This window comes from Aphis gossypii, chromosome 2 (assembly GCF_020184175.1).
Source record: "Aphis gossypii isolate Hap1 chromosome 2, ASM2018417v2, whole genome shotgun sequence".
In the NCBI taxonomy this organism is placed as follows: Eukaryota; Metazoa; Arthropoda; class Insecta; order Hemiptera; family Aphididae; genus Aphis; species Aphis gossypii.
Genome location: NC_065531.1, coordinates 70492719 through 70506734, shown reverse-complemented (window position 1 = coordinate 70506734; position 14016 = coordinate 70492719). Strand labels below are relative to the sequence as shown.

Here is a 14016-nt window from a genome sequence, read left to right as displayed (position 1 = left end):
GCAGTGCGCCATGGAAGTTTCAGCAATGTCACTGTACACGAACCAATTCAATCAGTTTCTTTAATCCACATAAAAACAGATTAAGCTCGAGTAGCTTATAACAGTAAAAAAATGAACCCTAACAGTAAGCCTTTTCAAAAGAGGTGAATTTCAAAGTTTTCATTTTTGTTACTGATTCACTCATTCATAATCATCAAAATTATAAAACACTTTAGGTACAAACGTGAAATTTGGTACAAATGTAGGTTTTATAATGTAATTAAAGGGAAAAACCTGAATTTGCAATTTTTTCAAAATCAACGCTGTTTTAGGAGTGTAGTAAGTAGTTTTAAATGCATGAACTATGAAGTTACACGCATTAGCAGGGGTTTGAGGTTTTTATTAATTAATCACAGATTCCCACGCTGTTCAAATAAATATTCTCTTTCAGTGTTACAATATGGTAATTAAGACAATTAAGCAATTGTAAAATAAACATAATGTTTTCGTAATTTTGTTATGTATTAAACTTTATACCGGTAATAAAATACAGAATATTTTAAAAATCCTTATCATATAATTATTTACTTTAGAACCAACACCTGTTATTTTTCGTCTACGAATTTTAATAGGCCAGACTTAACGTTCATTCTAATTAAAAAGTCTCGACGCCAAAAAATTAAAGACTGTACTTGGATACTTGGATGTGCCTAGTGTGTTTACAATTCTAATGCCCAAGACGGGCAAGAGGTCAATCTCTCAGCTCATCAACAGATTTTTTTCACTGTTAGGTTTTTGTTGGGGATAAGTACAATACATAATATTACAAAGTAGGTACCTACCTATATTATTCTGATTATGCCTACGACCTACCTATATAATTTAATATGAATGTTGAGCTGTAATGCTGTATTGATTTAATTTGAGTTATATTTATACATCGAAATTATTTGTAAATCAAACAAATCTGCAAGTAATTATATGTATTATCCATATTGACATTAATTTTTTTTTTAACCGAATTCTACCCAATTTTTTTTTACATAATAGACATCTCTAAGACAAATTAAAGTTTACATCTTGAATTTCGAACTAAAAGCATAGACCAGAGTCAGTACTCTGTGTAACTAGTATATTAAGGTATATTTTTAACTCACTTTTTAATATTCACTATTCTCTAGTATTTACATAAACTATAAAAAATCACAAATTAACGATCGACTATCGCGTATGTCGGATGACTCAGATGTCACCATATACTATTGATGACTCATTTATAGTGTTTGATGTCGCTATGTCATATGAGCGAAGAGCCGTGAGCCGCCATAAGGTAGGTTAGGTTTGGTTAGGTTGTGACATCGTTGTGTATTCGCGTCAGCTGTTTGAGTCTTAACTATTATCAGACGAAAGTATAAAATCAAACAATTGATAACACAGGACTCCGGAATCTGAGGTCGTTTATCCTTCAATTATTTTCTCTTTACTTTAAAATTTGTGTAAGTTTCAGTTACTTTACCGTTAATTGCTGAAGTAGGTTGTAAATTGGATTCACTGTCTGTTTTATAGAATTCACATCCTAAGATAAAGAAGAATTTGTTAGTTTCACCATAGTTTCACTGAAAAAATGAGGATGATCGGTGAGTGAATAATATTATTATGTTAACGTGTGTATGGTGCAATTAAATTTAGTTGTCTGAAATTAAACGATTTCTAAGCCATAGTTAAAATCAAATAAGTTTTTGTTATTTTTACAATATTTTTTAATCAGTAAAATATTAAAAGATGTGTCGCATGTCAAATATTTCGTTTTTTAATTGCTTATTACCTATTCTATTGATAGTTGTCACATACAAATTAACTTATTTATGACCAATATTATTTATGGTATTATTTTTATTAATAATTTAGGCCGCCCAAATCAAATCTTGTCAGCCTCTAAGAACATCAATAGTCTATTGAAGAATCCTGCTGTTACCCAAATATGTCTCAGAAATGAATCAACTAAAGTCCAACCGGCATCTCAAAACTCTTATGTAGAAGGTTTGTTATCAACTGTATTATTATTGAAATATATTAATTTTTTTTTCTGTTTTTAAAATAGAAAAACCATATCGTCCATATTCTCCGTTTCAAAAGACAAACAATATGGCTGAATATGCTGTTGCTCGTTTGGATGATGTATTGAATTGGGGCCGTAAGGTATTTAAATAATGAACAAGTTTTTTGTTATATTTTAATCTAAACGTTTATTGGTCAATTTGGTTTTTAGCACTCCCTCTGGCCTTTGACTTTTGGATTAGCATGTTGTGCTGTTGAAATGATGCACATAGCTGCTCCTCGATATGATATGGATCGATATGGTGTTGTATTTCGTGCATCTCCTCGTCAGGCTGATCTTATTATAGTCGCGGGAACACTGACAAACAAAATGGCACCAGCATTGAGAAGAGTTTATGATCAAGTAAGTGAGACGACTTTTTATTATTTCATTGATTATTTTTTTATAAATGTTTACAGATGCCTGATCCAAAATGGGTTATTTCTATGGGAAGCTGTGCAAATGGTGGTGGTTACTATCATTATTCATATTCAGTTGTGAGGGGATGTGATAGAGTTATTCCAGTCGACATTTATGTACCAGGTAAGGCATTGCTATTAGTTATGTTTATATGTCAAAATATTTAATGTAATTTAAAGGTTAACTTAATGTGTACTATAATAGTGGTTCTCAACCGTTGGTCTGCAATAAAAAAGGTATAGGTCCTTGTAATATTAGATAAACTATATTTTCAGTGTAGTGGTTAAATGAACCAAAACCCAAAGTGGTTCGTAGTCATGCTTAAATCTAGATTCTAAATTCTAGGTGGTCTGCGAAAACAAAAAGGTTGAGAACTGCTGTACTATAATATAATATATACATTATGATTAAATAATAAATATACACCTAATATAGTTTCATATTTTTTTTAAATTTACAAGAGAGTAGATATCAAACTCTATATTAATAAATTACAACATTTTAATTTCTGTTGTACTTGAGTTAGTTTTATTCTCATAAAGTATTTGTTATTATACAATATAAAATTTTCAATTTGTTATTTTCTGAATGGGACTTATTTTCTTCTTTCGATAAACAAAATATTCTACTCAATATATTAGAATTTTTATGAAATTGTATTAAAATAAAACAAGTATTGATAATTGATATGCAGTTTATTGCAGTCAATCTTTATTCCTAAGTATGTATTATATTAATACTTTTTATAATATTTAATTATTAATTTTTAGGTTGTCCTCCAACTGCAGAAGCATTGATGTATGGTATCCTTCAGTTGCAGAAAAAAATAAAAAGAATGTCACTTGCCCAGAGTTGGTATAGAAAGTAATTTGTCATATATTATTAACCATTACATCAATGGTTTTGTGTATTACATCTTTTACCGTTTGTAAAAATAACATTACTTGTTAAACACTTAATGGTGTTAAACATTATAGATAATAGTTTAGTATTGAAAAATATATCACAAATTTAAATTGTTCATTTTTGTGATATGTTTTCTTAATTTGTTGTAAAAAATAAACGGTACCATATTAATAAAATTTTATTTTACTCGAATCTGGTGAATGCTTCATTTAACACACAATATAAAAAACAATATTTAGTAACTATAAATTTTGAGCAAAGTAAATTATGTATTTTTAATAAAAAATTGAGTTTTATTGATACTTTTGAGAGATCAAAAGTTAAAAATTTTCAAAATAATAAAAAAATTGAAAATAAAAATGAGAATTTTTACTCAAATTTCAACAAAATTAATTATCTTTTTTTTGGGTTAACTCAAAAATTCAAACAAATAACTTTTTGTTCTTGATATTTACACATCATTTTACATTGATTAAGTACGTATTAAATAGTTTATATTAAAAGGACGCTATACTAGTAATTTTCAGTGGTAAAAATACATTTATGCAGTCTGAAAAACTTTCCTAATTTTGGTGTTAGACTTGTTAGAGTAAAAACACTTATAACAAAATTAAAAGATAGCAATAGTTCCTCTATTGACATCCTGTCTATGTGCTGTTTCCGTCTTACTGAAATAGTAAATTTGTATTCAGCAGAATACATTTTATGCTGATATCTTTAATATCAATCAATTTAAGTTGGTATGTATTGCAAAACTTAAAGGTAAGAATATTATTTAGGGTATTTTATAGGGTTTTATTAATATTATAATTTTAAAATTAATATATAGTGAAATTTCTTATTGCCAGACACTCGCGGTCGCCAACATTTTGTCCGCTATTTAGGGAGCGAGTGAGAATAAGGAAATGAACAAAACAGTAAACAATATCAAAAAAAAATAAAAAATATAAATATAAATTTGTATTATTTCATATTTATGTATTTTATATTAATAGGTATTCAAAATTATTTATTCACATCACATATACATTTGTATTTATTATTATTATTATTAAATTTTTATTTGAATATTCAACAATCTGTACAAAGACTAAAAAGAACAAAAATTTTTAATCTTATTGTCATGATTGATGGGAACATCTAGCAACAGCACTTCAGTATTTATTATTTAAATTATGAAAAAGTAAATAAAGGTAAAAAATTTGCTTTTTAAAAAAAAAAATCAGCTATTTTAGCTTGTTTAAATATTTGATGTGTAGTCTCGTTTCGTATGTCAAGTCATCTTTTAATTTCATTGTGCTAGAAAACAATGAAGTATTATGTATCTCAATTTTCAATAGAAGCAATTTACTTGTATAGATGTGTTCTTAACTGTTGACAAAACATTTTCTTATTTGTGGAGTATCTTGATATTTTTATGATGTAAGATGTACATTGCAATAATGGGTGATTCATTACACATTAGTTTATTTATGATTACATTATATTGTTCTACATGAACAAATATTGTTATGACTATTATGAGTAAACGCTGAATATTCCTTATAGTTATAATATTATCATCTAATACAGCGTTTCCCAATTTTTCTTTTCCACGGAACCCTAATTGATTATACTTTTCCTAGCGGAACCCTAATTTGCTAACAAAAAATTATTATTTTGTAGTATTTGTATTTTTGTAATGAATTTGAAAAGAAAGAAAAAATATAAATGAAAAACAATTATTTTATGTATTAAAAAACATTTACTGTACAAAGAAATACAATATAACCAAGGACCTGTTTTTATCAACTTCATGAGAAGAATAAAATTATTTCACATATTTTCTTAAAATATCACTAAAATTAGGCTTAATGACTAATGTCTGACAATTGAATGCAAAGATCCAGTTTATTTTTGTACTTGCTTTTGGTGTAAGCATAAGCTGTAAAACCAGTCTCACATCAATAAGTCGTTACAAATGAAAGCTGAATTTTACTGTAATAGCCTTCTCAACAATTTCGGGGTATTCATCTTTAAGTTCAATCCAAAAGTTATTTAGATTGAAATCTTCTGATTCGAATTTTCGTTTAAGAGAAGACGAACATTTAATATCAATCAAATTCTCATACTTTGACACAGTCGGCGGTTTGGTATAATTTGCTATTTTACTAATGGATTCTGCAACCAGTTCATGTCCTGTAACTTTTTCAAAAAATACTCTTTCAAGGATCATGTAAGACTCATCAAATGCTCATATATGTTTTTTTCACTTCTGAAGTTACTTGCGAGTCATTTTCTTTCATTTTAAATAGTAAAACATTCTTAATTATGTTGATCAACACATTCGATCCAGAAGCCAAGTTTGTTTTCAAGTGAAGAAATTATGTCATTTACTGTGAATTTAGTTGTAGTTCTTCCCAGTAAGGCCTTGCAGAGTAGTGATTACGTTGAGTTTATCGAATATATCGGCCAAGTAAGCCTACAATTTCATTAACTATTCCTTGGGTTGTTAGGTGAAGAATATGTTAAGCTCGTTGCGCAATTCAAATAGTCTTAATAAAACTCTTCCTCTTGAGAGCCATCTCTGCGTGAGGAGAAGAAGTGATTAATGCTGACTTTCTATATGTTCGCACACTTTTTTTAAAAAGCTTTGACTGGAGTGGATGTGATTTAGCGTAGTTCACAATTTGTACGGCTTGATCGAGAACTATCTCGACATGTTGTCGTGTCGACATTTTCATCGTGACACGGGCATGACAATGTAAAACTCAGTGATTCTTAGAGTACATTTAGACGCAACACAATTGATTCTTGTTACAGAGCCCCTTTTTTTTGCCAATCATAGCTGCTGCTCCGTAACTACATACGTCAATATATTTTTTCCAATCAATATGGTGCTTACTTATGTAACTATCAATAATTTTAAAAATGTTGTATTAAATTCTAATACACGTTCAGATTGTTCAGATTGTTTGGATTTTTCGATTTGCGATGAAAGGGTTGGCATAGTGGCATGTATGGCGGCATACGCTTCAATGTTCAATGGTGATGGATCGGGTTGATAGAATGATTATAATGTTTGCGGCATAGAATATGTTAAGAAAAGAGCAATGTCTCTACCTCGAGGAACTCCAGTAATAGATTGAAAGTTTTGTATCAATTCCGACTTAAAATATTTCAAAGTATGATTTTAAGACTAAACAGTATGGAGCTGGAATAGATTTTGAGTTTGAACAGTAATTCGTAGTGCTAAATAGTATCGAACATCGGCGCTGTGTTTAAAGAGATGCCACACAAGTACTTATTGTTGGTTTTCAGTTTCGAAGAGATGAAATCTGTTACACCATGAAGCTGATCGGAGATTGAATGTTGAAGATAAATTTTAAACATGATAACAGGTAAAACTTTTTTTTTATTTTGAGCTATTAATATACATATTTTAGTAGTCATTTTATCAATTGTCAGTAGAAAATTGATTGGCCTATAGGAGAAGTTTGGATGTCAGGGGCTTACTTGATTTTCCATGTAGGTTGAAAATAGGATAGATGCAGTAGAATACTGAGTATTGAATTTAGAAGTTATGTATCTTGTAATACAATTAATATAAATAAAAGGTTTTTAATGATCTTATTAATTAAAATTTAATCATGACTCTGTATTTTGTTACTTTTCAAACTTTTAATAATATTAAATATTTAAGCAGAAGAAATGTATTCGGTTGGAAAAGTCATTGGTAGTGGAGAGTTTAGAAATTCAATGTGATTTTGGCTAGGAAGTTGTATATTGTTTAAATATGTTAGCGAGATGTGAGGCCAAAAGATTAGCTTTATCTTGATAGGAAACTAGAAATGTATTCTTTTGAAGAAGAAATGGGTATAAAGATTTATGTTGCATTAATGTTTTAGTTTTTTCCATAGTGTATCTTTGTTGGAGAAAGGGAAACAAGTAAGATTTATAAAATCCGTTGTTGCGAATTTTGAAGATTGATTTGAGATTGTTTTAAATGCGATTTACATATTTGTCTGGCTTCAAAGTAATGAGATTGTCATAGACGTAACTAGAGCCATTAAATTGAGTGAGCTCGAGCCCATAGTAAACAAAAATGTATTATTTCAATAACTTGCTTATTTAACACATTCATATTTCATTTAGGTGGGCTCGAGAGGCTGAAGGGTGTGCTAAGCCTACCCAAGCCCCCTCCTTATTTTACGTCTATGGAGATTGTTCCTAACTATTTCAGAAGCATCGATTTCTGTAATAAGCTGTCATATTTCTGGTGCGATAAAAAGAATCAAATTTATACTTGTATTTCATAAGTTGAAAAGAATTACTCTTTTAGCATCATTATATAATGTTCCGTTGAAGGTATTTACTATTTATGCATTGTCAATTTCTGTGCAAGTATTTAAATGTTAAGAAGGGAGGTAACTTGGCTATTTTATTATAAGTTATAACCAATTGCTTATTAGATTTAATGTATGATTTTTATTTCTTTGCGGGGGAGCAGGACATATTTTTTTATATTATTGTAAGTTTTAGTATAATTTACGGTCTCTATACTTAGTTGGATGGAAACCGCCGCCTATGATACATTTTTTAGGTTTGCTATGGATTTTTGACATTGAACTGTGTCATGTTCATCGCCATGGCTAACATATCTTGAATAATGGAAACAGTAGTTACTGGTATTCACCATCACTGGCAATGAATAATTTTTTAATTTAAAGATATCCTGATTAATTTGGGATTGTCCTAAATTTATAAAAAATAGTAGTAAAGATTTTTCTTTCAGGGACATTATTTTTTCCTAATTTTTCACTTAGTATCCCAGCTCTGATTTATCTGAATCCTGACTTAACCAAAAAAGACAAAACACAGCCCAATAGAAAAGCATTCAAAATGCCAAATTTCGATGTATGTATATATGCTGTTTTAATTGACACATAAAAACAATTATGTTTTTTATGTTATTTTAGTTTCATCCTAATCAAAAATTTTGACTTTATTTAATGTGATCAATTCAAAGATTTAATAAACAAAACAAAAAAAAAAAAAATCGGACCCCACTGAAGTGCGTGGCGGGTATAAGTACTCGGTACTATAGAGCAAATCAGTTATATTTATCCACCGGTCCATTTTTTTATTTTTGTGTTAATAGATACACGTAGAAAAATGCTTTGATTTTTGAAGCTTTGCGAATAATTTCTAGAATCAAATTACATTTGAATGGTACTTTAGGTCATAAGTAAAAATGTCTAGTTATTTTTATAATAATCAAAAAAACAATAAAATAATTATGGCAAAATCGGCTAAACCAATTTTCAAGAATATCAAAATTGTTCATTTGTAGTAATTTAAAAATGAATAACTTTAGTCTTTAATTTTTATACCGAATTTTCGTATTAGTATTTACTAGAGTACTAGACATTATAAAATAAAATACAGATAAAAAAAATTTAGACTAAAGTCACATTAGTTTTATGAATGATTGAAGTTCAAATTTTGATGACATTGTATAGTAGGTATATTGAAAGGTATAATAAAAATTTATCACAAATTCACATTAAATATTCAGATTAATTTTAAGCTATATTTTATACTTCAAATCTATTCACAGTTCACACCAGTATATTATATTATGATACGTTAATTTTGACGTTTAAGTTGATAACAGTTTATTATATTATATACGAATTAATACTATGATATAATTGCTACTCTTTGATAAATGTGATTTATTGTTGGCACAAATTAGTTCAATTTGCTATGTTATTTAATAAATTATTAATATACTATAGTAATATTTAATTAAATAAATATGTAATAAAATATCCCTAGAAATATAATGGCTGCAGTGACTGTTCTATATACACGCATTACACATTTACACAAACAATCATTTTGGTGTGCACTCTGCAGTATAATTTATTATTGAATTCAAATGTAACATACCCATTTTAAATATTTTAAAACTTAACATTATCAATTATACGAGATTATACTCGGACACATAGTATACTAGGTACCTATACCTACTCAAAAAAGCAAGGTTCCTATATAATTTTTCCATGATAGGTATATTAGTTAATATTAATTGAACATTTTATTAATTTAGAATATGTAAAATACATAATTTTTGAATATTATTATATAGGTATTTTTATGATAGGTTGTAAAGTATAATAATCGTGATTTGCATTGTGCATTCCTTGAAGGTTTAGAAAACAGAAACAATTTCTCTATAAACACTTTAACAAAATGGAGTATTGACTTTAGAACTTTAATACATAGTAGGAAGTATAGTACCTACTTACACAATGTAGATACCATAATATTAATATTAGTGTGTTATTACATTTTGTGTTTTTTCTTAACAATAGATACATTTAATCAATTAAATAGTTCAAATTGTTATTACATTAATAAATAATACTGAGGATCAATGACACGTATAATTAAAAAACAGTATAGTACACAAAAAACAAGTTTTATTTTAAACAGATTAGATAATAACTAATAATATATAAATCATAATTCATAATAGTTTGAACCGAAAAAAATTGCTTAATTCTCTAATACGATTGTACGATTGATTGTGGTAGCACATGTAATTTGTTTTGGTCATAGGTAGACATAAAAACTTAAAGTTTACAGTAAATGCATAAACGTTTTGTACATTTTAAAATTAGAATAGAATAAGTAATCTTAATATTCTAAAAGATTTGTTTCCTAACAAAAGTTTTGATCAAAAAATAGAAATGATTTACATACATGGACAGTATTCACAAAAATAATCTATTGGGCGTTCTGCGAGAATTCCACATTTTATCAAAATCTAATTTTCGAATATCTATGACATGATTTATTATGCACATCGCAATCTATAGGTTCTAAAATTATATACATTTTTTTTAACAATAAATAGAACTAAACTAAAAATTGAGAATCAGAATTAAAATGTTTTTAAATAAATAGGTAAATAATTTGAATCCAATAAGATTTAATAGTTAATTGAGCATTTATTACGTCATCGTGATATACCTATCTATACAAACCTAAAAATGGCTATTTGATAAGTCTCTAATTACACTTTTAATTAAATCAATTACCATAAATTAATTTATGAATTTAAAACAGTTGTGCAGTAATTGAAGCTAATAAAACAAAAAGATCTGTGAATTCAGAATTATATATTATAAATAGTTTATGTAGGTACTATTGGGACTAAGTAATAACTAATAACTAATAAGTATATCCGATACCGCGTTTACCTATATTTTTAATAATGAAGTATAGGTATTCTATATTATCTATATAAAATATAACTATATATAAGACCTTATAATCCTATAATATAAGAATGTTTAACTAATATTTAAAATATATTGTGAATAAATGAGTATGGATACAGTTTATTGAGAATGTAAAACATTATTTCATAATAAATTTTTAATTTAAAAATGATTGTGTTTGTGTAGAAAATAAATAATTTTTTACTGTAGGTTGGTAGGTATACACGATATGAATATATGAACAATTTGTTTACCTTTATCGATATATAAATAATAAGTAGTACCTATTCTATTATTGGGACATATTACGTTATTATTTATGTTTTGTATTTGGAAGTATTATTTTTTATAAACAAATTTTTCATCTCGGCATTTATGCTGTATGAAAATGTATAGGTAGGTATATCGATATATAACATATTATGTCGTTTATAAATTCTGATATTCAAGGTTACATAATTAAAGTTAGTATACGTATAACGTATTCTCTTACTTATCATTCGGTAAATTAATATTTGCGCTAAACCAGTTTTATGTTTTATATTTCAGTCTAACTGATTTACACAGATACCCACTTAAAACCGAATGTATAGACCAATGTACATTTATGTTCCGTATAGATATATAGGTACTTGAATTTTGACCAATAAGCAATGGTAAAAAATTCTTTCATCCGTGAATAATTTTTTTCAAAATAATAAATTCATTGAATTCTATATTGTTTATTGACATAAACATACCTATCTTTTGACAGAGGTCTAAATAAAATTCTGAAATTCGTAAGACGCATCGTTTTTTATACTTGATTAATATGTTATGGTGAGTGATGACATAATTTATTTACATATAGGTACTAAGGTACTATATTATTATAGAGAACTCGTAAATAATAATTTATTACACTTTTGCCGGATTACATAAACTATCACTAAACAGTAAACATTTAAATAATCAATAGTGAGCTCTAATGGTCCCTTAAACATGATTTAGTGGTCTGTGATTGGTCCATTAAATTTTATTGAACCATCATAAAACTAATTAATTTTTTATGCAACCAAGCATAAGAAACATTATTTTTTGAATTCCTTGTAATTTAAAAAATACGACCATGTCATTCCTAATAAAAGGTCGAATTGTTTAATTTAATCTATATTTACTTAAACCTACCAACTGAATATTTATAAATGTATGTGTACTTAATGTATTATGACTATAATGAATCCAATCCAATAATAAATTACAATATGCAAATATGCGATACAGGTAGACACCTCGTAGGTATCCCCTTTAACAGTAGGTAGATATTAAATAATGGACAAAATAAATATTTTTTAGAAAATATTAACACTGTTATTTGTAAGAATTACTTAAATATTTATAAGTGTATTATTATTATTACAGTACCTACCTACTTTGATCCTATTGTCTTCTTATTTTAAATGCATCAGCTACACGAAAATTATTAAAACAAATTATGTATTTATGTCACACATTTGGTGACCTATCTTGCAGAGACGAATTAATACACGGGTCCGTCAGCGTTCGACGTCGAATACGGTTGACAAACGGTATTCAAATAAATCGCAGCCTGCTATAGTCCTTGAAATTTGTTATTTATATACCCTGGTCGTATGATGTGTGAATCGACAACATTCAATTTTAAATCTAATTCCGTGTCCAGTCTGCGGCAGTCTGACTGTGTAAACAGGTAACACATTTAGTCTGTTGTTACACTTGAAATGATGTTCTTGGCGCCACTGAGCCGTTCCCGGAATTAAAAATGTGGTTTGTAATTACTAACTACTGTCAACACGTCGCATAAAAGTTTTAATATTGGTTAAGTTAGGTGTGTTCTAGATGGGTAACAATATGGTAACATGCCTTTACACGTAAGTGTCGTGTACATAAATGCTTTCGTTTCCCAGACAAATGAGGTGGTTAAAATTTAAAACAATGAATGAATGAACACTATGACTTTTCGATTTATTTTGAATTTTTTTCGAACTGAATGGAAGTTATGTCTACATGGGCTATACCAATGCCTATATTGCCTGTATGTTATTAAACCTAAAATATAAATTTATTTATAAATTATAAGGTACCTTTATCTACTTGTTGGCTGTTACCATAACTAGACTATACGCTTATGTTTACCGTTCACATATATTAATCTCGAGTGTAAGTGTATAGAAAAATAAAAACTGATTAAGTGTACACCCAGTCATTTTTTGTAATTACACCGAGTTAAATAATATTTACATTATACATAATTACATAAAATAAAAATGTTTCAAGTTATATTTTAGTGGGAGTATACAAATCATTAAAAATGTGTTTTTTGTATCTACTGAAAAACTACAAATATTGAAATAGGTACGCACTGTTGCAGTTTAAGCGACTATATACAATATATACTACTATTGACTACGTACAATATATTACACCATTGCAATTTGCAGAGTGATAAAAGTTTAAAATACCCATGGGCGCCCATTGGGAGGGGTAAGATAGGACACTTGCCCTCCTAGACAAAAAATATTTAAAACTTGTAACTTGATAAATATTACCATAATATTATTATCTCTATTACCTTACATTTGAGAATTTTTTTATTTTGACCCCCCTAAAATGTTACTTATAAGCGCCCATGAAAATATCTGATCAATTTATCAAATAGATGTTTAAAAATTGCCACCACACCATCAATAATTATTTACTTATACTTACTAATAATAAGAGGCTCACTGTAATAATGTAATTTATTGGCTAAGGGGACTAAAATTCTAGAATTATAGGTATAAATAAACATAAAAAAATGTGGAAGCCATAGGCATGTCCCTCACACAACTACAAATCACGCTTCCTCGATAATCGTCAAAATTAAAAATGATTGTAGATAACGTCATATCTTAAGTCTTATTAGTTATTATTTTAAATTTTGTTTAAGTAAAGAACGGCCTTTTTTTCTATAGAATATTCAGAGTAGGTATTATCTGAGAGACTGTGATGACCTGTGTCTACGACTCTACATTTTAGATAATATAGTATATACCTACTAAGTACTAATTACTAATGATCAACTTCAATATGAAAACATTTAAAAGAAAGGATATTAATGATATACTTAATGAATAAAACATGAGAGAACATTCTTAAGTATCTGAACAGATTACAGTTATCTATTGTGCATTTGTGCTATAGTTGTTATACTGTTATATAATATAAGTACCTATTTGTAATTGTAAGGATTGGGATACATGCTGGAAATTACATTATTCATCGAAGTTCACGATTAAATCTTTATATTAATCATCAGAAATACAAATAATACAATATAAT

At 27.7% G+C, this 14016-nt stretch overlaps 1 protein-coding gene across 2 annotated transcripts; it reads left to right on the top strand.

Annotated features, from left to right (window-relative positions):
- The first annotated feature begins 1333 nt into the window (after positions 1–1333).
- On the top strand, positions 1334–3595 carry LOC114123338 (NADH-quinone oxidoreductase subunit B 2-like). 2 transcript variants are annotated; one of them, XM_027986269.2, is made up of 7 exons: positions 1334–1475; positions 1546–1616; positions 1888–2019; positions 2081–2178; positions 2249–2440; positions 2497–2620; positions 3268–3595. In XM_027986269.2, the coding sequence occupies exons 2-7, from the start codon at positions 1604–1606 to the stop codon at positions 3363–3365; spliced, it is 657 nt and encodes a 218-aa protein (XP_027842070.1). In that variant the 5' UTR covers positions 1334–1475; positions 1546–1603; the 3' UTR covers positions 3366–3595. The 2 variants fall into 2 exon arrangements, with proteins under 2 accessions (XP_027842070.1, XP_027842069.1); XM_027986268.2 differs by having other exon boundaries at positions 1429–1616.
- The last annotated feature ends 10421 nt before the right edge of the window (positions 3596–14016 follow it).